This window comes from Entelurus aequoreus, linkage group LG15 (assembly GCF_033978785.1).
Source record: "Entelurus aequoreus isolate RoL-2023_Sb linkage group LG15, RoL_Eaeq_v1.1, whole genome shotgun sequence".
In the NCBI taxonomy this organism is placed as follows: Eukaryota; Metazoa; Chordata; class Actinopteri; order Syngnathiformes; family Syngnathidae; genus Entelurus; species Entelurus aequoreus.
The window spans coordinates 25,632,045-25,659,842 of NC_084745.1; the positions used below are offsets into that span (position 1 = coordinate 25,632,045).

General features: G+C 42.4%; 2 protein-coding genes across 3 annotated transcripts in view; one reads left to right on the plus strand and one right to left on the minus strand.

The window, feature by feature from the left end:
• pdk3a (pyruvate dehydrogenase kinase, isozyme 3a) overlaps window positions 1-4,284 on the plus strand; it is a 33,247-nt gene extending 28,963 nt beyond the window's left edge. The window contains exon 11 of the mRNA XM_062021119.1: window positions 2,943-4,284. Within this exon, the coding sequence (XP_061877103.1) occupies window positions 2,943-3,092 (150 nt within the window). The 3' untranslated portion in view covers window positions 3,093-4,284. The remainder of the gene's footprint in view (window positions 1-2,942) is intronic.
• A 423-nt stretch (window positions 4,285-4,707) lies between these two features.
• On the minus strand, window positions 4,708-27,354 carry LOC133629960 (choline-phosphate cytidylyltransferase B-like). Of its 2 annotated transcripts, none has more exons than XM_062021118.1 (8): window positions 27,218-27,354; window positions 22,763-22,862; window positions 12,136-12,252; window positions 11,909-12,060; window positions 11,748-11,826; window positions 11,526-11,668; window positions 6,419-6,607; window positions 4,708-6,336 (listed from the first exon to the last, which is right to left on the minus strand). In XM_062021118.1, exons 1-8 carry the CDS (start codon window positions 27,254-27,256, stop codon window positions 6,073-6,075), a joined length of 1,083 nt encoding a protein of 360 aa, XP_061877102.1. In that variant the 5' UTR covers window positions 27,257-27,354; the 3' UTR covers window positions 4,708-6,072. The 2 variants fall into 2 exon arrangements, with proteins under 2 accessions (XP_061877102.1, XP_061877101.1); XM_062021117.1 differs by lacking the exon at window positions 27,218-27,354 and adding an exon at window positions 26,166-26,378.
• Window positions 27,355-27,798: the final 444 nt, after the last annotated feature.

Genomic DNA, 27,798 nt, shown 5'->3' on the forward strand with positions numbered 1-27,798 from the left:
TGTTTCATCTGACATCACATGGACAAAGATAAGACCTTCTGGAGGAAAGTACTGTGGTCAGATGAAACAAAAATTTAGCTGTTTGGCCACAATACCCAGCAATATGTTTGGAGGAGAAAAGGTGAGGCCTTTAATCCCAGGTGGCGGGCAGGTCACTTTAAATGATGTGGTGGACCACAATGAATGACGTGGTAGACCACTTTAAAGTATGTGGCAGACCACGTTGAACGATGTGGCGGGCCAGATAGAATGACGTGGTAGACCACTTTAAACGCACTAGCGCCGTTTGACTCGAGAGAAAAAATGGCGGCAGCTAAGCAGGCTTTGCTCGAGAAATTTGCTCTGGAGATTTTCCCTCACAGTAAACGCAGCCGATTGCTTCGTTTCACTTACTTTTACGTACGTGATATCTCTGCGTGCGTTGAGAGCGCACTGCTGTTATTAGATGATGACAGATGTGGACAGGAATTGGACACAGACACATTTTTCCCACACTAAAAGTATATATTGGAGGAGAAAAATATACCATTAGTATTTTTATTTATTTCATGGCTTATTGGTATAGATCACATGTGTCAAACTCAAGGCCTGCCACATCATTTTAGGTGGCTCGCCACATCATTCAATGTGATCCGCCACGTCATTCGTCATTCAATGAGGTCTACCACGTCATTTCATGTTGCCCGCCACGTCATTGGTCATTCCATGTGGTCTGCCACTATTAAATTGGTCTGCCACATCATTTATAATAATAATAATAATACCTGGGATTTATATAGCGCTTTTCTAAGTACGCAAAGTCGCTTTACATGTAGAACCCATCATTCATTCACACCTGGTGGTGGTAAGCTACTTTCATAGCCACAGCTGCCCTGGGGTAGACTGACGGAAGCGTGGCTGCAATTTGCGCCAACGGCCCCTCCGACCACCACCTATCATTCATCATTCAATTCACCGGTGTGAGTGGCACCGGGGGCAAGGGTGAAGTGTCCCGCCCAAGGACACAACGGCAGCGATTTTTGGATGGTAAGAGGCGGGGAGCGAACCTGCAACCCTCAGGTTTCTGGCACGGTTGCTCTACCCACTACTCCATGCCGCCCCTATTTACCATTTAAAGTGGTCTACCACGTCATTCAATGTGGTCTGCCACATCATTTAAAGTGGTCTACCACGTCATTCAATGTGGTTTACCACATTGAATGACATGACATGTCCTGTCATGTTATTCAACGTGGTCTACCACATCATTCAATGTGGTTTGCCACATCATTTAAAGTGGTCTACCATGTCATTCCATGTGGTCTGCCACATCATTTAAAGTCATCTACTACGTCATTCCATGTGGTCTGCCACATCATTTAAAGTGGTCTACCATGTCATTCCATGTGGTCTGCCACGTCATTTAAAGTGGTCTACCACATCATTCAACGTGGTCTACCACATCATTCAATGTGGTCTACCACATCATTTAAAGTGGTCTACCACGTCATTCAATGTGGTCTACCACGTCATGCAATGTGGTCTGCCACATCATTTAAAGTGGTCTACCACGTCATTCAATGTGGTCTGCCACATCATTTAAAGTGGTCTACTGCGTCATTCAACGTGGTCTACCACGTCATTCAATGTGGTCTGCCACATCATTTAAAGTGGTCTACCACGTCATTCAATGTGGTCTGCCACATCATTTAAAGTGGTCTACTGCGTCATTCAACGTGGTCTACCACATCATTCAACGTGGTCTACCACATCATTTAAAGTGGTCTACCACGTCATTCAATGTGGTCTACCACGTCATTCAATGTGGTCTGCCACATCATTTAAAGTGGTCTACCACGTCATTCAATGTGGTCTGCCACATCATTTAAAGTGGTCTACTGCGTCATTCAACGTGGTCTACCACGTCATTCAATGTGGTCTGCCACATCATTTAAAGTGGTCTACCACGTCATTCAATGTGGTCTGCCACATCATTTAAAGTGATCTACTACGTCATTCCATGTGGTCTGCCACGTCATTTAAAGTGGTCTACTGCGTCATTCAACGTGGTCTACCACATCATTCAATGTGGTCTACCACATCATTTAAAGTGGTCTACCACGTCATTCAATGTGGTCTACCACGTCATTCAATGTGGTCTGCCACATCATTTAAAGTGGTCTACCACGTCATTCAATGTGGTCTGCCACATCATTTAAAGTGGTCTACCGCGTCATTCAACGTGGTCTACCACATCATTCAACGTGGTCTACCACATCATTTAAAGTGGTCTACTACGTCATTCAACGGGGTCTGCCACATCATTTAAAGTGGTCTACTACGTCATTCAATGTGGTCTGCCACATCATTTAAAGTGACCTACTACGTCATTCAATGTGGTCTGCCACATCATTTAAAGTGGTCTACCACATCATTCAATGTGGTCCACCACGTCATTTAAAGTGACCCGCCTGCCACATCATTTTATATGGCTTGTCATGTTATTTAACATGGACCGTCACGTTATTAAATGTGGTCCGCCACATCATTTTAAGTGTCCTGTCATGTTATTCAACGTGGTCTGTCACATTATTAAATGTGGCCTGCCTTGTTATTTAACGTGGTCTGTCACATTATTAAATGTGGCCTGCCTTGTTATTTAATGTGGTCTTCCACATTTTTTTTAAAAATGGTTCACCTGGTCATTTAAAGTGGCTCGCCACTTCTTTCCATGTGGCCCTCTGAGGGCAGCCATAATTGCAATGTGGCCCTTAAAGTTTAAAAAAAAAAGAAAGAGTTTGACACTTCTAGTATCAATGGTAGCATGAACAAAATAAATATGTTATAAAGTCATCCTCCAGAGAGGAAGTGGACACAAACCTACTTCAGGTATGCCTGGTACTCTCTGCATTTGAGTCCATAAACACCCACTGCTTGTGTTTTCCTCCTCTGTTTAAATAAAGGCCCTGTCGAGCGAGTCGTTTGAGCGTCTGCCAGTCTTCAACAAGTCGGCGTGGCGCCACTACACCACCAGCCCCGAGGCAGATGACTGGAGCAACCCCAGCAAAGAACCGCGTGATGCCAGCAAGTCCAAATACAAAGCCAACAGATAAAAACTCATCAAGCTTTCTTCATGGTATAAAGGTAGATGACCACTGGCCAGTGGCGTGTTTCATTACTGTAACTCCATTTTTGAACTGATGAGTCCTGATAACATGTTCCACTGTGTCTCGTGTGCCTGATTGAGTCACAAGTATCTCGCCTTTGTCAAAAGGGTGTGTTTGCTTCTCCCTTTACACCTAGGATTCATGTTTCAGTGGGACTTGAGTGTGGACGCACAAGCAGGCCAGTGTAGTCACTTTTGTCGTTTTGCCAGCACTGCATTACAGCCTTGAATCAACAAACCATACACTGAGATAAAAAGCCTTATTATTGAATATTGGGATGGATGTTTTAGGATTTGTAGTTCTTTTATAAAGCAGTGTGATCGCCATGCACCCATCTTGCTCTTTAACTCACAAAGAGCAAAAAATAGATGAATAACAATAATGTGCTTTCAATCATAACAATGCATCTCACATGAGTATTGCTAATCTTACTTATTTTATTTAGTTAAAATGCTACAAACAGCTAGCCGACATGTTTTATCTGTTGTATCGAAGAATACACATACTTTTTAAATGTAATTATTGGGATTTACCTAATTATCAGACAATATTTTTCATCTTATAGTCGGGGTGTCGCGATTTAAACATGCAAACCAACAACAGGTAGCGACAACAACTTTTCCTATAGCGGGTCAGAGTTTTTCTTCCTGTCACTCACACATGATGCAGAGATACACTTGGGGGGAAAATGTATTTAAAGTTTGGTCAGTTTTAGGATAATAGTATCTGGGCTGTCTTATGTTCGGGTCAATATGAGACAGAATCATTACTTATATAAATGTGGCATCTACTGAAGTAAACCTTGCACTTAACTGTACCCTGAAATTATGATTATTACTAACTTTTACAGATTCTCGCTGTTATTGAGATTCGGCAGATGTTGCGTTTTCATTATGAAATATACAGTAAGTGTCTTCAACTACCTATAGAACTATGAATAATGTATTTGTTGTCTATGTATGGTGTAGAAGCGCTCATTCCAGCTTGAAAAAGATGTATATATGTATGAGGCGTGACAGTGGCCCCATGTGGAGACGTGCAATCAGCAACCAAAAAGAAATCAATCGAGCAAAGAAGTGATTCAGCATGAGATGAACAAACCTGTTGTCAACCCTGGCATTAAAAAAACTATATATTCAGAGTGTGTCGTGTGTGTTTATTTAAAAAACACAACTACTAATTTGAGTTGTCTTTACATGCCAATTAATTGAGTTTTATTTCCAAACCAAGTTATTTGGACTTTTTAATAAAAAAATAACATTGCTATTATAATATATTGTAGGGGTTTCAAGTGAACATAGTGTAATACTCCCTGAAACAATTCATGAACGCTGCAGCAATGTATTGACTCTGTTAAGTCATCTTTTAGAGCAGTGGTCCCCAACCTTTTTGTAACTGCGGACCGGTCAACGCTTGAAAATTTGGCCCACGGAATGAGTGTAAATGGGGAGGGAGGTTTTTTGGGTTGGTGCACTAATTGTAAGTGTATCTTGTGTTTATGTTGATTTAATTAAACAAAATTAAATTTAAAAAAAATATTTGTTTTTTTATTTTATTATTATTATTTTTTAATTTCTTGTGCGGCCCGGTACCAATCGATCCACGGACCGCGGCCCGGTGGTTGAAGACCACTGTTTTAGACGACATAATCTGACATATTATTCCTAGATTTTAAACCTAAAATAGCCACAAGTGAGACGTGTATTATGTGTCTCGTGATGCGTAACAGCTAAGCTGTTTAATTTCTTTATATTATTTTTGTAAAAGTCACCAATGTAATAGTGCCAAAAAAAATTTATTTGCAGTCTGCTTCATTCAAACATACATAACATCAAGTTTGCCCATCTAAAATTAATGAACGCCAACATCCGGGTTACGATGACGTAACTTTGCTATCTAATTGACGCCAACTCCCGGTCACGTGATCACGTACCTCGGAGCCTGCTTCAGCGAGTTAAGTACTGTACATAAATGTTATGTATTCTGTCAACTTTAGTCGAAGGTAATACAGTATTATGAAAGACAAAACATTTATATTGATGAGCGAGTTGTATTATGAATTAGTTTTACGGTTTTAAAAGAACCTTTTCTAGTGTGAAGCACCGATCCTGCACACACTTGACAGGTGAGCTCTTATTACGTTCATTAACATACCGCACTTTTTAATGTGTCATATTAACGTTATACAGCTATTGGTGAAAACCCACTGTTTAATTTGCCCTATTAACATTATACAGCTGTTTCACCAACACATTATTGCTTAAATTGTTGTTTATGGTCAAAGTAAAACAGTAGTCAAAGTTAGCGTGAAAGTTTAGCTAAGCATCCGGGTACTATATGCAGTGTACCCGAGCACGCCTTACCAATTAACTACACAAACAATGTTTCGTCATTGTTGTCATTAAAAGACAAGAAATGTATACATTGGTCACATAGAACCATTACAATTGAGGAAAACGGACCAAAATCAGAAAATTGGATTTACCTTCATTTCACAGCACCACCCCTTTTTGCCCTGCATTTCCGGTTTGTCATCTTCCGCTTTCAATTTAAAAGCCTTAGTGTGGTTTAGTTGTCAACTGAATAATGTACAGTACTGAAAGTGTTTTAATAGCGCTGTTTATATTATGACTCCTACTTAAAAAAAGATGGCCCCCCCAAAGAGACAGTGCTCTCCTAAAAAAAAGACAAAACAGTATGTGGCTTGACAAGGCTGCGGGAATGTTTCTTTCAGCAATCTACTGTGACTAGTGCACATTTTTCTGTTATACAGTGAACCTTCATCATCCACCTTATTCTGCGTGGGTCACACCGACAACCCAGCTGCACAGAATTCCCACGGCTTCTGTATTTTCCTTGAGGTAAAGTGTTTTGGTATCCATCCAGTGTGTGGGAAGTGTGTGTGCGTGTGTGCGCGCGCAAGCTGTCAGGCAGTGTTCTGTGAGTAACGTGAGCTTGTGGGAGTGTCCACGTCATCCTCGTCGCCTTCACTCATGCTGCTGATGGAGGCCAACGCTCCTTTGGGGGAGGTTGGCGGCGAGGGCCGTGCATTGTGCCAGCAGTCGGGAGGAGACGGGGGCGAAGGTGAGCGCTGGGGAGACAGTTCACGCGGCGGGGTGCTGCAGGGGGATTCTCTGGGAGACATAGCGTAGGACAGCATTCGGCCGCTGCGCTCCTGAAACACCTGCTTCTGCGCAAGCGCACACAAAAGGAGTGAAAGCTCAAATTAAATGCCATTAGAAGTCCCCAAAATGTGCGTTTGTGACGCTTACCCATGTCCCATCAGGTCCAAATAGCTCCAGGAAGTTACCGATAAACTCGCGGGATTTCTCTTCCCACTTCTGAATGAGGTCGTGACTCTTCTCTTCCACGCGGTAAACAAAATGTTTGCTCTTTTCCTCAACGTTACGAACCTTCTCCTTCATCCGGTCCACTTGGTTCTGCAGCCGGTACTTCTTTTCCTGTTGATATATTTGTTGTTACGTTACAAATAAAGTGCATCCGGTAAGTATTCACAGCACTTCACTTTTTCCCACATTTTGTTGTCACAGTCTTATTCCAAAATGGAATCAATTAATTTATTCCAATACCCCACAATGACAATGTGAAAAGTTTTTTTTTTGGAAAAATTTATGAAAAACTTTTTTTTTTAATCACATCAATTTAAGTATTCACAGCAGCAATTACAGCCTCAAGTCTTTTTGAATACGATGCCACAAGCTTGGCACACCTATTTTCGGGCAGTTTTGCCTATTCCTCTTTGCAGCACCTCTTTATCTTCATGAGATTGGATGGGAAGAGTCGGTCTTCATCCAGGGTGTTTATGTACATTGCTGCATTCATTTTAGTTTAGTCAGGGAGGTGACCAAGGACCCGATAATCCCTCTGTCAGAGCTACAACATTCCTTTTTAGGGAAGAGAACCTTCCAGAACAGATTTGGGCATTCTGCGGCCCGTGGGCCGCATCCGGCCCTTTGTACGTACCTGTCTGGCCCGCGTGAGGCCAATCATAAATTACAAAATACATTTTAAAAAGTATCTATTTCGAGTGTGCAATACAACGGTCCTGCTTTTGTTTTGAAAAGCGTTATTTGTATTACTTCCGTGTGGACGTATGCTCGTGCGCGCAGCGGCAATCACAAATTACAAAATAAATGTAAAAAAACATCTATGTTGTGCGTGCAATACAACTGTGCTGCTTTTATTTTGAAAAGTTTTATTTATGGGCGTATGTCCTGTGAGTGAGGTGCACAGCAACAAGTGATGCCAGGTTATCCCCGAGACGCTAAAAAAAGAAAAGTTGATGACGAATGTCGTGTTTTCAACAAGACATGGACTGCACAGGTTGCTGTGTTTAAAGAATATAGTGTAACGACCTGCTGAAGTTGATGTTGTGTTTTTGAGTTGCGTAAATGAGGAGTGAGGATGGACGTGCGTGTGGAAGGAACGAGATAAGTTGAGCTGTGTTAGTTTAGGTTGCTCAATAAAAGTTTAAAAAGAGCGTCAGACTTGCTGTGCACTTCTTCTGGACGCTACATTTGGTATCATAAGTAAAACTTTGTGCATACTGCCGCTGCTTAATTGTGTGTGCATACTGCGCTGCTTGTGTGCTCAGCCTGCTACGTCATCGGGAGGTACGTGCCACGATGTTTCCTGGCGACTTTGTCAAGATGGAACGGGAGGGAAGGGACATTGAGTGGGGACTTATGGTGCCGGCAGCACTGCAGATGTCTGTGTGTATCCCGGACGTGAGAAGCTCGTCGCAAAGAGAGAGAGGAAGGAGAGAGGCAGCGTCTACAGATGCAGCGCACGCTGCTTGGCATGGGGGAATTCCGCCCTCAATGAAGACTCCCAGGTTTGATGGCAAGGCGAACTGGGAGGCATTTCATCCCACTTCTGACACCAATTGTAGCGTCCAGAAGAAGTGCACACAAAGTCTGATGCTCTTTTTAAACTTTTATTGAGCAACCTATACTCAAGCTCAACTTATCTCGTTCTTTCCACACGCACGTCTATCCTCACTCCTCATTTCCGCAACAGCAACGCTTCCTCCTTCGCCAATCACCTTACAGGCGTGCTACGTTCACAACAAAGAGGATGCAGGATAAAGTGACAGAAATGGAAATTTTTGCATTGTATTATACATCAGGAAGTGTTGTGTAAGAAAGTGTTAAAAATAAAACCATCAAAAGCCATCGGCTTTTGTATAAAGATAAGTTAGGTTAAATGAAAATATTATAATTATTATTATTTATCTTACGGTATATCAAAAATAATTTGAGCAAAATTTAATTCAAATATTGTCGGTGTGACCCTCCAGCAGTGCTCGGGTTGCTCACGCGGCACCCGGTAAAAATTAATTGCCCACCCCTGTTCCAGAAGGACAACCATCTCTGCAGCAATCCACCAATCAGGTTTGTAGGGTAGAGTGGCCAGACAAAAGCAATTTCTTATTAAGAAGTTTGCCAAAATGCACCTGAAAGACTCAAGAACATGAGAAACAAAAGTTCTCTAATCTGATGAGACACCGATTGAACTCTTTGGCGTGAATGCCAGGCATCATGTTTGGAGGAAACCAGGCACCGCTCATGGCCAGGCCAATACCATGCCTACAAAGGCAGTTTTTCATTGGTAGGAACTGGGGGACTAGTCAGAGTAAATGGGAAGATAAATGCAGCAATCTACAGACACCCTGGATGAAAACCAACACTTCTAATCCAACCTGATGAAGCTTAATAAGTGCCACAAAAAAAAATTTGCAAAACTGCCCAAAGATAGGTGTGCCAAGCTTGTGGGATCGTATCAAAAAATATTTGGGCTGTAATTGCTGCCGAAACTGCATCAACCAAACATTGAGCAAAGGGTCTGAATACTTAGTACATGTGCTTTTTTTAAAAAGAAATTAGCAAAAAAAAATGTAATAAAACCTTTTCACATTGCCATTGGAATAAGGCTGTAACATAACAAAATGTGGAAAAATATAAGCGCTGTGAATACTTTCCGGATGCACTGTACAGGGGCTACACGAATGAAACCTGTTAATGTCGATCCCCCACAGTGTGCACATGTACTAACCCATAGTTATGTCGTTTTAAGCTGCTCAGCGAAAACGAGGAAGTTAATAATACAACAAGACATGTCGTCACAAAATTAATGAGTTGGTCAAAAAAGACAGGTTGTCGACTTAAGGGGCCCCTCCAATGCTGACAAGATTTGCACATAGTTTTGGACCTAAAAAATATGTCTACAAAATAGACACAGTGGGCTTGTTTTCTAACAAGTTTCAGCACATTTTGGAACGGCCACTTTTAGCTCCAAAATGTGGGCGGGCCTGCATCAGCCTGCTGACGTCACCTACAGAAGACTGGAGCTAATTTCATAATGCAATAGTATGTGTTTTGGTAGCATCTTCATCCCGAATCATTTTATATTCACACAGAATTTTAAGGAATCACCAAATATGGCTGCCACATACATTATTGCAGGTATTAGCAAAACAACTAAAGAGGGGGTCAGCCTGCATCCATTTCCAAATGATGGGAATATGAAAAAATTATGGACCTCGCCATTTGCACTTATCATTTTAATGTTTCTGACTTTGAAGAAGAAGGGTATGGAAAAAGTTTGAAAGACTCAAGCCAAATGCAATCCCAAAAATCAGGAGCACACTCGAGGGGAGAAAGACTGAGTCAGAACCTGCGGAAAAAACGGAGAAAGAAGTGCAGACACGGAGATAAAAAAGGAAGGTAAGCCGCGAGTATTCTATTTTGCGTCCTCTTCTACTGATGTTTTCCTCAAAACGCCTGAGGAAATGCTGAAAGAGCACGAGGAAACACAGGCTTTGATGTTGTTGGAAGAAAAGATGGAAGTTGGAAAATATTTATTTTTTTGCTACTGTCAAACATATCAGTTTTTAAGTAATCATGGACCAGGGTGACAAAAGCATGCAATTAAGTGATCAAAATAAAATACATGCCTTTATCCACACTGTCTATGCAGAGAATTGGGCTCCAGTTCTGTAGATGACGTCACACCAAGAGGGGGCTGCATATCAAGTCTGGCGATAGAAATGAGGCGTTCCAAGTACAGTTAGTTGTCCACCAAAAACTAATTGATATAATGGGAAATGACTGTCAGATTTATTTTCAGGAGCAAAAAATACATAAAGAAAACTTTTTAGGGAATTTTCTATCATCTGGACGCTGTGCGTCTTTTAAAGGGGTAATTTATTTTTCATTTAAAACACTTTCTTGGGTGCACATAACATTTAATGTTGGTGCTCTAATCAAATTTTCCATAGATTTAGTTTAACAGACCCTATTTCGGACTTTCTCTTCAGAATGTGCCGTTTTGTGGGCAGTCCTATTCATGTGCCAAAGCCCTCTTTAAGACCAACCCCCTTTGAATGTGTCTCCATCCCGTCAGCCATGTTGTAGATTTTAGCGCTTCCGTATAAAGTCTACTGACTGATATAAGTTAGAACTATTCGCTCCTTTTTATTAGTAGTGGCAACAGTGGAGGATTTTAGCATGCATGTGCATGTGCGATCCAGTGTCCCCAACAACAAGATGAAAGACAAAAATAAGGATTATTTTAACTTCAACTTTAGACCACAACTGGATAAAAATGTTGGACTTGTGCAAATTTCTTCGGGTAAACCTCTACCATATATGGCGATATTTGCTGACGCAATTAAGGAATAAATGGTCACTAAAATCAAGCAAATTCCAAATGGTTTGTTTGGAGGAAGTTTGGAAGAAGTGTAAATTCCATCCATCCATTTTCTACCGCTTGTCCTCCTTGGGGGCCCGGGCAGGGATGGAGCCTATTCCAGCTGCACTCGGGCGGAAGGCACCTCAACACAGATGGACAGACAACCATTCACAGTCACACACTAGGGCCAATTTAGTGTGCCAATCAGCTCAACAAGTCCCCAGGTGCATGTGTTGTTGAAAAAAATATATCCGCCATGCCAACATAGTTTGATTTAAAAAAATGTAACTTATGGTGATCCCTAATACACAAAAACAGGTACCAACAGGTAAGAAATATTGTTTTTGCATAACCGGACCTCTTTCAGCAAATTTCATTCCAATGTTTACCATGCATTCATTTATCTTTGGCTGCCCGAATGGATTTGTCGCGACCTGCCCGTTTACCCTTGTTCATAAACACATGGTAACATGCCTAGTTTGCCAGAGAGTAAGAAGATTGAGCAGGAGTGATCGGTGGAGCCTATTTAGCGACGATTATATCATTACGTCATTCACCCCTATCGCCACAAACAGATCACAGTCCTAAAGATAAGACTACATTTTAAGATTACAGCTATAAAGTTAAGAGAATCAGCCCAAGGCCACACCAGAATCATGACCTCACATTGATGTAGCTGACGTTGAGTTCCTTGGCCGTATAGCCACGTTGGAGGTTGCGTCGGGCGTAGACGTCGTAGTCTCTGACAATTCTAGTGATAATGTCTGACGTGGAGATGCCCTCGGTGCGTTGTGTAGGCACGAACATCCCTAGTGTGTGCATATGAAACAAATATTCCTTTAACAGCGGAATAGTTTTCACTTCCCAGAGCGTCACACACACACTAACCTGCCTCCTTGATGTGTTTGTAGACATCCTCGCTCCCTGCTGAGGAGTATGGGATATCATCATGAGCCACAAAATCGATCTGAGAAACAATTAAAGTACAGTGTATTGGCGGATGTACGCACACGGCCTCCCACTAGTGTTTGAACAGCCTTCGCACGCACCTTGTGTTCCTCCAGAAATTTGGGTGTGAGCGTCCAAGGAGCATCCCTCAGTACCTCATCGACGTAGCGGCAGTGTCGTAGCGCTTCGTATCGTTCTATCTCTGTCATGACCGTGAAGCCTTTGTACTTATGGGTCAGATCATCACTGCACACTGTTTCACACAAATATTACAGTAAGTGTGTTTTCAGCTGCTTTTTAAAGGTATTTTTTTCAGGTAGTCTCTTACCTCCCACAATGAGGTAGGTGTTAGGGAAGAGGTTCTTGGCCTGCATGAGAGCACGGGCATGGCCAGAGTGGAAGAGGTCAAAGATGCCATCGGCATACACTCTCACTGGACGGTCCACTGAAATGCACAATTTAAAATGATATGATTTTATTGCATTTTCAGGACGGGTGTTTGTCTATTTTTTTATTCATTGTATTTAAACAGATTATTTCTACTCACCTTTAGAAATTGACTGACAGATATAGAAGGTAAGAGCAGTGCTGTCATCTGGTAGTGTTTTATAGGTATTGCTGTAGTTATTAAGTGTTATGCACAGTATAACCATCCATCCATCCATCCATTTTCTACCGCTTGTCCCTTTTGGGGTCGCGGGGGGTGCTGGAGCCTATCTCAGCTACGTTCGGACGGAAGGCGGGGTACACCCTGGACAAGTCGCCACCTCTCCACAGGGCCAACACAGATAGACAGACAAAATTCCCACTCACATTCACACACTAGGAACAATTTAGTGTTGCCAATCAACCTATCCCCAGGTGCATGTTTTTGGCGGTGGGAGGAAGCCGGAGTACCCGGAGGGAACCCGCGCAGTCACGGGGAGAACATGCAAACTCCACACACAGTATAACCAGTTCATATAAAATGTTTTGGGGGAAATTGTATAGTATATTTGCAGTTTGTTTGAAGATGTGATTAATCTATTGATTATTTTTTCAAATAATCTGTGAAGGGATTAGGAATGGAACGATAGGAACATTTCATATCACGATTATTGTCACTAAAATTGTCAGTTATTATTAAATGATAAATAAATGATAAATGGGTTATACTTGTATAGCGCTTTTCTACCTTCAAGGTACTCAAAGCGCTTTGACAGTATTTCCACATTCACCCATTCACACACACATTCACACACTGATGGCGGGAGCTGCCATGTAAGGCGCTAACCAGCAGCCATCAGGAGCAAGGGTGAAGTGTCTTGCCCAAGGACAAAACGGACATGACTAGGATGGTCGAAGGTGGGGATTGAACCCCAGTAACCAGCAACACTCCGATTGCTGACACGGCCACTCTACCAACTTCGCCACGCCGTCCCTACCATGGTATCGTTAAATGCACTCAAAAAGTACTCACACACTTACAAACAAGTTTTTGTTTTTTAATTATAAAGTAAATAGCCACATAATATATACTTTCTTGACAGAAGAAATATGTTATATAACCAGTGTTTGGACTAACGCGTTACAAAGTAACGCTGTTAGTTTCGGCGGTAACTAGTAATCTAACGCGTTATTTTTTATATTCAGTAACTCCGTTACCGTTACTACATGATGCGTTACTACGTTATTTTATGTTATTTTTTATGTAGTATCGGCTAGAAACAGAAGATGTGAGTGTGTTTTATTGGAGCGCTGCAGTGTCGTTCTTCTGATTCTGTCACACCGCGGTGAGGAGAGTCTTGTCTTGGTTTTTTCTGTCTCGTGATTTGCATGTATTATTTTGAAAAAGCATCTCCTCTTGTTTCAGATCACGGGCCCTTCCTCTTGTGTCACCAGTCTGACGTCATCCCTGACCCTTGATTGTTTCCACCTGTTTCCCATTACCCTCATGTTCCATATAAGCCCACCCTCCCCTTGTTCTGTGCCAGATTGTCTCGATCCTTCGTGCCTGTCTTGCATCCAAGCTCATGTTCTTGTCTTGCCTCGTCCCACGACCACGTTTGTTAATCCAGCATTTGTCTAGCTGTAATTTTTGAGTTTAACTTTTTCCTCCCTCAGAGCGACCTTCGTTATTTAACTTTTTTCTACCGCAGTGGTGAGTTATGATTTTTCCTTAACATTTCCTTCCTCAAAGTTTGAGTGATTTTTTGTTTATATAATTGTTAGAATAATTGTGAGTGTAGTAAGTTTTCATAATCCTTTATTTCTTCCTCCGTTTGGAGCGCTTTTTGTTAAAGTTTTTTATAGCAGATTCGTTGCTAGTAATATTTGTCTTATTTTTGTCAATTCCTTCGTTGGAGTGATTTTTGGTTCTTTCCCTTGTTGGAAACGTTGATTTTGATATCATAGTAGTACCTCATAGTGATTGTAAATTTTTCTGCTCTGGAGGTTAAGAGTTATTTTCAAAATAAAAGCCTTATTTAGAACCTCCCATCTCTGCATCTGAGTCCCTTCATTCGCCCAAGCCTGACATTACAATCTGGCCAGTATGGACTCAGCAGAGAAAGGACAAATTTCCGCCGCCCTCCAGGATCAGGCAACCCGCCTCTCACGCCAAGAGGATTTCCAGACGGCGATGGCCGAACACATGACCCGACTAACCACCCAGCTGCAGGAGACGGCCCGGCAACTTCCTCTAACCGCCGCATCGGCACCCGTACCTGCCCCCCTACCGCCTACGTCATTCGCCGGAGCCGGAAGTAAACTGGCACCTCCCGCATCCTATTCAGGTGAAACCGGACAAAGCAAAACATTCATGATAGATTGTTCTATCCATTTTGAATTTAATCCTCACGCCTTCCCCACTGAACGAGCGAAGATCGCTTTTATGATCTCCCACTTGAAGGGTAGAGCCAAGGCATGGGCTTCCGTTGAATGGGACCGAGGTGCAGCCATTTGCAACTCCCTCACAGATTTCCAGACGGCACTGCGAATGACATTTGACCCTGTCACAGATAACCGAGAGAAGGCACAGGAGTTGAGCAGACTGAGGCAAGGTCGAGACTCGGTTTGTGACTATGCCATCCGATTCCGCACGCTAGCGGCTGAGAGCGGGTGGAACGCCGCTGCTCTTTTATGATACTTTTTTGAAAGGTTTGGCTGTACATATTCAAGATCTACTTGTACCACTAGACTTACCAGCTGGGTTGGACAAGCTCATTGCGCTCGCCATTCGTACCGACAACCGACTGACGCAGCTCAGACGACATCGGGGCGCACGAACCACCACTACGGGAGGAGTGGCACATCATCAGACGCATCATGGTCCGGATCTTTACACCGCTTCATCGGAGTCAAGTCACCGAAACCCCAAAGCGGAAGGTGAGGATCCAATGCAGCTGGGAAGAGCGCGGCTGACACAGGAGGAACGTCAGAGACGACAGCTGGAAGGAAGGTGCTTTTACTGCGGGGAGCCGGGCCACCTCGTCGCCACCTGCCCTAAAAAACGACCCATCGGAGTGAGTCAACATATTGCCACTACTCCCAGTAAGCGTACCCTCACCAGGATCCAGGTAAAACATCACACAGTCACAAACATTGGGGCGCTTATTGACTCAGGGGCAGACGAGAGTTTGATGGACTGGTCTTTAGCTGCAAAATTAGGGATCAGATCCGAACCGTTAGCTCGACCCATTAGAGCAAAAGCTCTTGATGGGAAGGAATTGTTTATGATTTCCCACGCCACAGAACCAATCCGCATATCCATAGAAAACCATGAGGAAAGGATTCGCTTGTATCTATTCGAAGCCGCCTCACACACATTGATTTTGGGACTTCCATGGCTGATTCAACATAACCCCCAGATAGACTGGAGAACAGGAGAAATTAAAGCATGGGGGAAGGACTGTAATAATGACTGTTTTATCGGCGATACACCAAAGAAAAGTGTAGCGCAACTCAATCTGTTTTCTGCAAACCCCACCACAGAATCCGAGTACCCGGACCTGAACTCTGTACCCCCATGCTACCACCAGTTACGAGAGGTCTTCAGTAAAACCAAAGCCATGTCTCTTCCTCCGCACCGTCCATACGACTGCGCCATTGACTTGATCCCAGGGTCCACCATACCCAAAGGTCGCTTGTATTCTGTTTCCGGTCCAGAGAAAGCGGCCATGAAGGAATACCTCACAGCCTCATTAAAAGCTGGGCTGATCCGCCCCTCCTCATCACCAGCGGGTGCTGGATTCTTCTTTGTGGGCAAAATGGATGGATCCTTGAGACCATGCATCGATTACAGTTCACTCAACGACATCACTATAAAGAACCGGTACCCCCTTCCTCTCATGTCTTCAGTATTCGACCAACTTCAACAATCTAAGGTATTTACAAAACTCGACCTTCGTAATGCCTATCACTTGATCCGTATAAGGGAAGGGGATGAGTGGAAGACTGGGTTTAATACTCCCAGTGGACACTATGAATACCTTGTTATGCCATTTGGACTCACCAACGCACCCGCTGTTTTTCAAACTATGATTAATGATGTGCTCAGAGACTTCCTTGATCAATTTGTATATGTATACCTGGATGATATTTTAATTTATTCACCAGACATTGACACCCACCAAGTGCACGTGACTAGGGTCCTTAAAAGACTATTGGAAAACCAGTTATATGTCAAAGCAGAAAAAAGTGAATTTCATGTTAACACTATTTCCTTCTTGGGTTTTATAGTCGCTCCAGGAAAGGTCCAGATGGATCCGGCTAAGATAAGTGCAGTTACCGACTGGCCCACTCCCGATAGTCGCAAAAGGGTTCAGCAATTCCTAGGATTTGCCAATTTCTATAGGCGGTTTATAAGGGGGTTTAGTGCTATAGCGGCCCCTCTCCATGCCCTCACTTCCACTCAGGTTAAATTCCGATGGACTCCAGAAGCTGAGAGTGCTTTCCAGAACCTCAAGCAGCGTTTTACGTCGGCTCCGATTCTCACCATGCCAGACCCACAACGCCAGTTCGTGGTAGAGGTGGATGCCTCCAACGAAGGAGTCGGAGCCGTTCTATCCCAACGAGCTGAGAAGGATGGCAAGATGCATCCCTGTGCCTTCTTGTCCAAACGTTTATCCAAAGCTAAAAGGAACTATGACGTCGGCAACCGTGAGTTGTTGGCCGTCAAACTTGCCCTTGAAGAGTGGAGACACTGGCTTGAGGGGGCCGATCTTCCGTTCATTGTCTGGACAGACCATAAAAATCTAGAATACATAAAGAAAGCAAAAAGACTTAACTCTCGCCAGGCCAGGTGGGCACTCTTTTTTTAACCGCTTCTCTTTTTCTCTATCTTACAGGCCGGGGTCCCAGAACGTCAAGCCAGACATCCTGTCTAGACGCTTCGACCCCGAGCCTGTTGCCAAGGAACCAGAATCTATCCTTCCACTGTCCCGTGTGGTTGGAGTGGTTACCTGGCAAATAGAAGATGAGGTGAAGCAGGCAAATGGTGGAACCCCGCCACCTAGTGGGTGCACAGGTAATCGCTTGTTTGTTCCGACTGGGTTACGCTCACAGGTGATCCATTGGGCTCACACCTCCCTGCTTTCATGCCACCCGGGAGTTCGGAGAACGATGTTCGCCATCTCCCGGCGATTTTGGTGGCCATCCATGGAGCCGGAGGTTCGGGAGTACGTGGAGGCATGTTCGGTCTGTGCCCGGAACAAAACATCATCCGGGTCCCGTATGGGTCTACTGCAGCCCCTACCTATTCCCTCCAGACCGTGGTCCGACATCTCCATGGACTTCGTCACGGGGCTCCCGGTCTCTCCAGGTAACACCACCATCCTAACAGTGGTAGACCGTTTCACCAAAATGGTGAGATTCATTGCCTTGCCTAAGCTGCCCTCCGCCAAGGAGACGGCAGAAATCATGATGGACAATGTGTTCAAGATTCATGGCTTCCCGAAAGACATTGTCTCTGACCGGGGGCCCCAGTTTGTATCACGGTTTTGGAGGGATTTCTGCAGACTTATAGGAGCTAAGGCCAGCCTGACCTCAGGCTATCACCCGGAGGCCAACGGCCAGACCGAACGCCTCAACCAGATACTGGAAACCAACCTCCGGTGCCTGGTGTCCCAGAATCCCTCTACATGGAGCAAACACCTGGTCTGGGTTGAGTATGCACACAATTCATTACCTACATCGGCCACAGGGTTCTCTCCGTTCAAAAGTGCTTATGGTTTCCGACCTCCTGTCTTTCCAGACAATGAGCCGGAAGTATCGGTCCCCTCGGCACATGCTCTGGTCTGACGTTGCCGACGCATCTGGGCAGCTGTTCGTCTGGTGCTGATCCGACAGAGAGATCGGATAAAGAAGACTGCAGATCGCAAGAGGAGACCCGCTCCGGCATACCAGCCAGGGCAAAGAGTTTGGCTCTCGACCAAGGACATGCGACTCAAGGTACCCTCCAAGAAATTAGCACCCCGATTCATAGGTCCATACCCTATCACCAGAGTCATCTGACCCTCTGCTGTACGACTCCGTCTGCCCCGGTCCCTACGAGTATACCCAACCTTCCACGTCAGCCGAGTGAAACCGGTTAAAGTAAGCCCGTTGGTTCCAGCCACCACGTCCCCTCCGCCACCCGAGATGATTGAGGGCGGTCCTGTTTACAAAGTAAAGAAGTTGTTAGCAGTTCGCAGCAGGGGCCGGGGCAGACAGTATCTGGTGGACTGGGAAGGGTATGGACCGGAAGAGAGACAGTGGGTGCCTTCTCGACACATTGTGGACTCCACCCTCATTGAGGACTTCCATAAAGACCATCCCGGACAGCCTGGGCCGTCAGGTGTCGGCCCTAAAGGGAGGGGTACTGTCACACCGCGGTGAGGAGAGTCTTGTCTTGGTTTTTTCTGTCTTGTGATTTGCATGTATTATTTTGAAAAAGCATCTCCTCTTGTTTCAGATCACGGGCCCTTCCTCTTGTGTCACCAGTCTGACGTCATCCCTGACCCTTGATTGTTTCCACCTGTTTCCCATTACCCTCATGTTCCATATAAGCCCACCCTCCCCTTGTTCTGTGCCAGATTGTCTCGATCCTTCGTGCCTGTCTTGCATCCAAGCTCATGTTCTTGTCTTGCCTCGTCCCACGACCACGTTTGTTAATCCAGCATTTGTCTAGCTGTAATTTTTGAGTTTAACTTTTTCCTCCCTCAGAGCGACCTTCGTTATTTAACTTTTTTCTACCGCAGTGGTGAGTTATGATTTTTCCTTAACATTTCCTTTCTCAAAGTTTGAGTGATTTTTTGTTTATATAATTGTTAGAATAATTGTGAGTGTAGTAAGTTTTCATAATCCTTTATTTCTTCCTCCGTTTGGAGCGCTTTTTGTTAAAGTTTTTTATAGCAGATTCGTTGCTAGTAATATTTGTCTTATTTTTGTTAATTCCTCCGTTGGAGTGATTTTTGGTTCTTTCCCTTGTTGGAAACTTTTATTTTGATATCATAGTAGTACCTCATAGTGATTGTAAATTTTTCTGCTCTGGAGGTTAAGAGTTATTTTCAAAATAAAAGCCTTATTTAGAACCTCCGATCTCTGCATCTGAGTCCCTTCATTCCCCCAAGACTGACAGATTCTTCCTGTGTCACAAGCCGGAGGCGCGGTGTGGGTGTGGGGAGGGGAGAGGCGTGTCTGTGTTTACTAACAACGGAGCCGCAGCCCATGTTAAGACACTCGACTCGAGTGTCTTAACATGGAGATATTCTCACTTCTTTTTTTTGTCGAGCACAAAGAAAAGAACATTTTAGTTAAATGTAAGTTGTGTCTTGGATCAAAGATCCCTTTTACTGCCCAAAACAACAATTCAAATCTGCCTGGTTAGGCTTTGTGTATGTCACATGTGCCTTCCTTAGGTGAAGCCAGGTTTACATCTATGTTGTTATTTTGCTGTTTGTTACTTAAGTATGTTATGTTGCAGCTATTTAAAATAGTTTTGTCAATTTGTTCCGGCCTGAAACAAACTGGCCCTTTTGAAACATATCTTTGCCTTTGTGTGTTGTATGTAGACCACATTGCTTAGCAGAGTTCCGTGATGCAAATGCATGTCAAGTTGATCAACAGATTGTATTATTTTCCAGTGCAATAACAGTACTGAAATGAAGGCTAAAAGGGCATTAATGGGTACTTTAAAAAACAAGAAGAAAAAAAGGAACTAAATAGTTACTTTTCACAGTAACGCATTACTTTTTGGTGTAAGTAACTGAGTTAGTAACTGAGTTACTCTTGAAATAAAGTAACTAGTAACTGTAACTAGTTACTGGTTTTCAGTAACTAACCCAACACTGTATATAACAATATGTTTCTGGCTACTTAGAGCCATATTATTTGTATTTGAGTTTTGGAATGTTTATCTTCTTCTGTTTTACAAACCCCAAAACCAGTGAAGTTGGCACATTGTGTAAATCATAAATAAAAACAGAATACAATGATTTTCAAATCCTTTTCAACCTATATTCAATTTAATAGACTGCAAAGACAAAATACTTAACGTTCGAACTGGAAAAATGTGTTATTTTTTGCAAGTACTAGCTCATTTGGAACTTGATACCTGCAACATGTTTAAAAAAAGCTGGCACAAAAGACTGAGAAAGTTGAGGAATGCTCATCAAACACTTAACTTGGAACATCCCACAGGTGAACGGGCTAATTGGGAACAGGTGAGTGCCATGATTGGGTATAAAAACACCTTTTATGAAATGCTTAGTCATTCACAAACAAGGATGGGGCGAGGGTCACCACTTTGTGAACAAATGCATGAGCAAATTGTCGAACAGTTTAATAAGAACATTTCTCAACGAGCTATTGCAAGAAATTTTGGGATTTCACCATCTACGGTCTGTAATATCATCAAAAGATTTAGAGAATCTGGAGAAATCGCTGCACGTAAGCGATATTACAGACCTTCGATCCCTCAGGCGGTACTGCATCAAAAAGGGACAGTGTGTAAAGTATTTCACCACATGGGCTCAGCAACACTTCAGAAAACCACTGCCAGTAACTACAGTTTGTCGCTACATCTGTAAGGGCAAGTAAAACTCTACTATGCAAAGCCAAAGCCATTTATCAACAACACCCAGAAATGCTGCCGGCTTTGCTGGGCCCAAGCTCATCTAAGATGGACTGATGCAAAGTGTTCTGTGGTCTGACGAGTCCACATTTTAAATTGTTTTTAGAAACTGTGGACGTTGTGTCCTCTGGACCAAAGAGGAAAAGAACCATCCGGATTCTTATAGGCGCAAAGTTGAAAAGCCAACATCTGTGATGGTGTGGGGGTGTATTAGTGCCCAAGGCATGGGTAACTTACACGTGTGAAGGCACCATTAATGCTGAAAGGTACATACAGGTTTTGGAGCAACATTTGTTGCCATCCAAGTAATGTTATCATTGACGCCCCTGCTTATTTCAGCAAGACAGTGCCTAGCCACGTGTTACAACAGCGTGGCTTCATAGTAAAAGAGTGCGGGTACTAGACTGGCCTGCCTGTTGTCCAGACCTGTCCAAAATGAAGCGTAAAATACTCCTCAGTTCCCAAACGTTTACTGAGTGTTGTTAAAAGGAAAGGCCATGTAACACAGTGCCAACTTTTTTGCAATGTGTTGCTGCCATTAAATTGTAAGTTAATGATTTGCAAAAAAAAAAAATAGTTTCTCAGTTCCAACATTAAATATCTTGTCTTTGCAGTCTATTCAATTGAATATAAGTTGAAAAGGATTTGCAAATCATTGTATTCTGTTTTTATTTACGAATTGCACAACGTGCCAACTTCACTGGTTTTGGGTTGTGTAATATGTTAAAGTTTGTGTTGTTTTAATGATAAAGAAATAAATAAGGTTTGGGTGCGTCATGTCCGGTTAATGTGACGTCAATCAAGTTCACTTCCTTCAAGTATTGATCGCTCTCCCTGTCTAAGAGAGCACAGCCTGTAGGTTTCATTTGCACAATTTGAATATCTTAATTTCTCAGACAGTAATGTGTTTATACAAGTTTAGATTGGGGAATGTTGTTTTTTAATGGTAAAATACATTGTCTCTTGTTTTAAGATAGCTTCTCCAGTAACTGAGCAGTGTCACTGGTTCCATAAATTAATCAAAGTCTGAAAAAAATTGTTTATTCTACTTGCGAATCTTTCTGTGTGTTTGTGGAACATGTGTGTGTTTCTGGAGTTTTGGCATTAATTTCACTCCATGTAAGCTTTTATTGTTTTAAATATTGGTTTGCACTTAAAGATTTATTTAAACGGAAAGTGCATAACAAATCAAATCCATGATTATTTTATTTCTGGCGGGCATTATGACGTCCTGCTCTGTTCGGCAGTCCTTGAACGCACCGTAAAAACACCTCTGTCTTGTAGAAGGACCACTCTATTCTAAGAGAGCTCAGTTTGTAGGTTTAATGTGCAGAATTTAATATCTTAGCTGCTCTGACAGCAATTTGTTTTATGTTAGTTTAGATTGGGTTATGTCATTTCTTAGTGGGGAAGGACGGTAACTAAATTGTCTCTTGTTTTCATAATAGAAATAAAGTCAGTCCGTGAGTTCATCAAAGTTATTGCTTACAATCTTTTCAGCAAAATAAAGTCAATAGTAGAAAACTAAACAAAAGCAAAAACTACAATCTACTACTCATTTGAATCCCCCATCCATGGTTTGTGGAATCTTGCGCTCAATGTGTATTGTGTGTGTAGGGAGGGGTCCCTGGTTATTATCATCACTTTTTGTTTTATTTGACTTTTGAGGCATATCATCGGGGTTGTTTTTAAATTGTACCACTTCTAGTGTTTCACAGTAGATATAAATGCTAAAATATTCAGGCATACTGTATCTAATTTTTAACCCTCAAAATCCATATTTTCCTGATTTCCAGCCTAAATTGCCAAGCCTTGCCTGTCATACCATTATTGCGCCAAAGTAACCCACGTTAAGGTTTCTTACCTGGGGTTCCTTTGCGGGCCTGAGCGACAGTTAGTTTCTCGTGAGGGGCGCGGCAATCGCAGCTGCTCTCTGCGGCGAAGATGGCAGGCTTGGTCAGCGTCTAAGAGGAATACAGCAAAGATGTCATTAGAGTAATGGCTAAATGTCTGCCCCATAAAACAATGGACTGACATGAAGGCAGAGCTGCACAAGCGGTGCACAAGTTCTGAAATGATGTAAAATGCTACAAGCTAAAAGATACACAGGACGATGTATAAAACAATCACAGCACAAGGGGAAACGTAAAGTACTGGAAACAGAATCCGTCTCCATGGATGTAAGGGAAGAGAACTGACAAGGTGTGGCTGACAGCAACCTCACTGGGACAAAACAATGGCCTACTCACTCACTCACAATTAAGCCTGCTTTTACACTGCAGCTCACTTTAGTGCAGGATGGGTGTAAACAAGTATTAACATACTGTGGGGCAGGGACATATTCTTACAGGCTGCATTCATTTTCCTTATTTAATGGTCAGTTTACGTCTAATGTGCAATATTTAGAGTTACCATATTTAATGAGCTCAGCACACAATTGGTTTATTTTGATAACGCCAAACAGGGCACAGCTGATCTGTCTGTTTACGCTACAGTCAAATTGGAACATATTTATATAATTTACTGTATTGACCCAAATATTAGGCGACATTTTCTCCCTAGAAACTGTGTCGTCCTATATTGTGCGTCCACAATTCGTGGCGCCAAATAACTTCTCCCCAACAGAGTCGTAGCTTTTCTACCTGTCATTCACACACACTTAAAACTTAAAATTAAATGTTTTTTTTTTCTTTAGAAACAAGTCCTGTTTCCCCCTACAAGTTAGGAAACGCTTGATCCTGACCACATTAATGCCTTTGCTAGATTATAGAGCAGTGGTTCTTAACCCGGGTTCGATCGAACCCTATGGGTTCGGTGAGTCGGCCTCAGGGGTTTGGCGGAGGTCAAGACACACCCGACTCATCGTGTAAATACAAACTTCTCCCTATCGGCGTATTACGGATACGGCTACAGCAGAAGTCACACTGATTTGCAGGTGTGTAATTTGTTGTGAGTTTATGCACTGTGTTGGTTTTGTTGTTTGAACAAGGTGATGTTCATGCACGGTTCATTTTGTGCACCAGTAATAAAACATGGTAACACTTTAGTATGGCGAACATATTCACCATTAATTAGTTGCTTATTAACATGCAAATTAGTAACATATTGGCTCTTACTAGTCATTATTAAGTACTTATTAATGCCTTCTTCGGCATGGCCTTATTATAACCCAAACCCTAACCCTAACCAAATAACTCTAAATTAAGTCTTTGTTACTTAGAATATGTTCCCCTAGTGTCCAAATAACTCTAAATTAAGTCTTTGTTACTTAGAATATGTTCCCCTAGTGTCCAAATAACTCTAAATTAAGTCTTTGTTACTTAGAATATGTTCCCCTAGTGTCCAAATAACTCTAAATTAAGTCTTTGTTACTTAGAATATGTTCCCCTAGTGTCCAAATAACTCTAAATTAAGTCTTTGTTACTTAGAATATGTTCCCCTAGTGTCCAAATAACTGTAAATTAAGGCTTTGTTACTTAGAATAAGTTCCCCATAATAAAGTGTTACCAAAAACATATAACTTTGTTTTGAATTTGAAGAAAAAAAAACATTTTATTATTCACTAAAGAAGGGTTCGGTGAATGCGCATATGAAACTGTACGGTACCTGTACGGTTCGGTACCTCCAACAAGGTTAAGAACCACTGTTCTAGAGGCTTGACTTTTATGAATGCATCCGACACTTATTTGAATAAACTGGCTAATGTAGAGCACTGTGTCTTACGTTTTATTACTGGTTGTGGCAACCTTGTCCACCATTGCACTTTGTATGCAACGGAAAACTATCCATTCAGATTTTTTCCAATGTTTTTTTTTTTATATAAATAATTTCTTGGGTTGGTTCCCACCTATTTGTGATATATGTAGAGATTCCAGGTGCTACAGTTTATGGTCGCAGGAAATTATTTGCATGTTGGTTCTTTAAGATAAAACAAATCTTAAGAGGGAAAAAAAGCTTTCAGATGTGCTTCTCCCTGGTCTTGGAATGACTTACAAAAAAATTTGAGGCTACCTAACGCATCAATAGGGGAAATTTCAGTCCATTTTTAAGGATAAAAAAAAACAGTTCTATCATGCATTGAACTTGTTTTTAAATTGTTTCTTACAGAAACACTTATTTTTTTGGTATGTGACTTCTGCTGCTTTTTGTTGTTGTTACATGTATTTCTGTAACTTAGTTTTGCTTCCCTTTTGGCCAGGTCACTCTTGGAAAACAGATTTTAATCTCAATGACTTTTACCTGGTTAAATAAAGGATATTGGCTGATTGTTTGACATGCCAGCAACTGGAGACCTGCTTGTAAAAAGTCAGTGGACGGGTTTAGCACCGTTTTTTTAGGGATTCAAACAGCTGTTAAGCAGTTAAGAAAAAAGAACATACTTTTTTTTTTGTCTTTGATTTTCTATTTTTTCCATTGGGTCTGATAAAAATAAGGGTCACATACAGTATATCTGGGTTAATAACACATTTGGAGCGTTCCAAGGAAATTGTTCCTTCAAGTCAAAATTCTGCCTATGTGTGGAAATGATTGTTGATTAATGGTGTGTACTACTTGGCTGCAACCAGCAGAGGCGCTGTTGCTCGAGTCTCAATGTCAAAAAACATCTATCTGGGTGGAGTCCACCTTTCATTCACTGAACATGAAGAGGATAAGTGGTTTAGAAAAGCGATGGATGTTTGCATCCACTCCCGGTGCTTTCTGGGTACAGATCAATACTGACATTGGCCTTCTGTTACGGTGCACTAAACCTACATCATATTATTGAGGCCAATGTCATTTATATTTCACAAGTGGGACTTAAATGGAGATTTATATCAAAAAAAACAATCAGAGAGGGAGGTGTCTTGCGAACATTTAGCACGGGCCAGATGGTAAAAGCTTAACTGGCCATGACCACAGGGGCCTATCAGGATGAGCGACGTGAGCGCGCTCAATAAGGCGCACTCTGGCATAAGTAAGGAACATCTGGCATAAGAAGGATTAAAGCCAAAAGACGAGCAAGACGGGAGAGAAACAAAAATCGGAGGCTGGCTGCACCTCTTTGTCTTCACTGCGCCTTTTTTTGGATCATCATGCAACCCACTCAGTGTCCACTCAGCATCTCCAACAGGCACATGTGAAAAAGAGATCTACTTCATCACCAGAAGCCTTTTGTCTCTCTTGCACACACACACACACACACACACTCACACACACACACACACACACACACACACACACACACTTCATGAAATGTACATACATGAAAACAAACACTGATGCCCTACCGTCCGAGGATGGGGGCAAGTGTGTTCAAGCTCCTCCATTGTTCCCAAAGACTCATGGGGATGTGGTCCCTTGGTTATGTGACTCAGCATCAGAGAGATGATCTCCTCACCACTATGTCTTTCTTCTTCTCCTGCTTCCACCCTCGCATCCCTCCTGCTCCCACCCAGTCCCTTGTGCTGTCTGCCCTCCCCTCTCATCGCCTCTGAGCTCCTGGCTGCACAGAGGGCTGCTTGAAAAGAAGGCCCACTCCGCACAAGTCATCAGGCGCAATAGACCATAAAAAAACAAGGCACAAAGTAAATTATTTAGAGTAGTTAATTATAATCATTGGGAATAGGTCCGTCTCTGTGAGAAAAAAAAACGAAGTAATAAATAACAAGAGAATACCACAATGTTTACAATCGTGACGGTTGGGTGGCTCTTGGCTGCATAGACAATCTTTGATTGTTCGCTGATTCTCGGCAGAGGCCGCTGGTCCAATCAGAGGGCAGCGACAACAAGCCTATGAGAAGGTCTATAGAGGAGACTCGAGTCGGGAAACGCTCTTAAAACATCAATATAGACATTTAGGTTTTCGCTTGTTCCTTTCATTGTCTGAAAATACGTTTTTAAAAACATATTCGCTTTTCTTTATAACTAGACATTGTAGTACAACGCCATACATTCGCTTGAAAGTGTTGCGACAAACTGAACGCCTTTACGACACCCACTGCTCGTCATACCGGAAGTTAAATTGATAAGCAGTGTTGGCTCGTAAACAAATAAAACTATTGCCCCTTGAAAATACATTTAGATTTGTTTTGCAGTGTAGGTCCAAATCTATTATTTAGATAATAAATAGTAGCACCGATAGCCACCGTAATCTAAATGTCACTGTGTGTTTAGAATGTATAGTGGATTTAGATATTGTCTCTTTTAAGATCATTTCCACGTACAACTGCTGTTTTAACCTAAATGCCTTTCGTTCTTTTATTTGTCGTCGTCGCAAACGAAATGAGTCATTTAAGGTTATTGTTTATGTGCAACGTAAAAAATACATTGACTAACTTGCCTTTGAGGGATCCATTTCTGCAGCAAGGACCTGCAACATGTGTGCTTCGCTGTTTCACCATAGCCTTCCAAAAAGAAACGTCTACAATGGTTTAATATCACTCTTTAGTTTGCCGTCGTCTGCAGGCATCACTTCCTGTCTGCTCGAACAAATGCATACTGTTTAAGTGCATTTTATTCAGTTTGCAACATTATAAATAGTTGTCAACATGCAGCATAATCAGTGACGTGTTAGCAGTGAAATTGTGATCAAAGTTAGTATATAAAGTTTAAATCTAAAGGACCACAGCTTGACTGTGGGGATGAAAAACAAAACAGCCTTTGTGTTTTTATTGTAGGCATTATCGTGGCCCCGATTTGGGACATGAGTCTATTGTACCCTCCCAAATCCGAACTCATCTCCATGGAAACGACTTTATCCTGAACTGTAGAAGTGCAGGATACTGACCATAATTGTATGATTACAATAATCATGAACAGACTAAAAATCTGAATAATCATCATCTAAATTACCATTCATTTGTTTAACTCCATTGCGTGTTTATGCGATGTTTGGGGACATAGTGGATGAAAAAGTAATTA

What these genes read in the sequence shown, in the direction of transcription:
- LOC133629960 (XM_062021117.1), bottom strand. Translation starts at nt 26,363, where the DNA reads ATGAGAGGGGAGGGCAGACAGCACAAGGGACTGGGTGGGAGCAGGAGG. An exon ending in CAAACACATCAAGGAGGCAG is followed by an intron (nt 11,669 to 11,747) that starts GTTAGTGTGTGT and finishes TGCACACACTAG; the next exon opens with GGATGTTCGTGCCTACACAA. An exon ending in TCAACGTCAGCTACATCAAT is followed by an intron (nt 6,608 to 11,525) that starts GTGAGGTCATGA and finishes ATATATCAACAG; the next exon opens with GAAAAGAAGTACCGGCTGCA.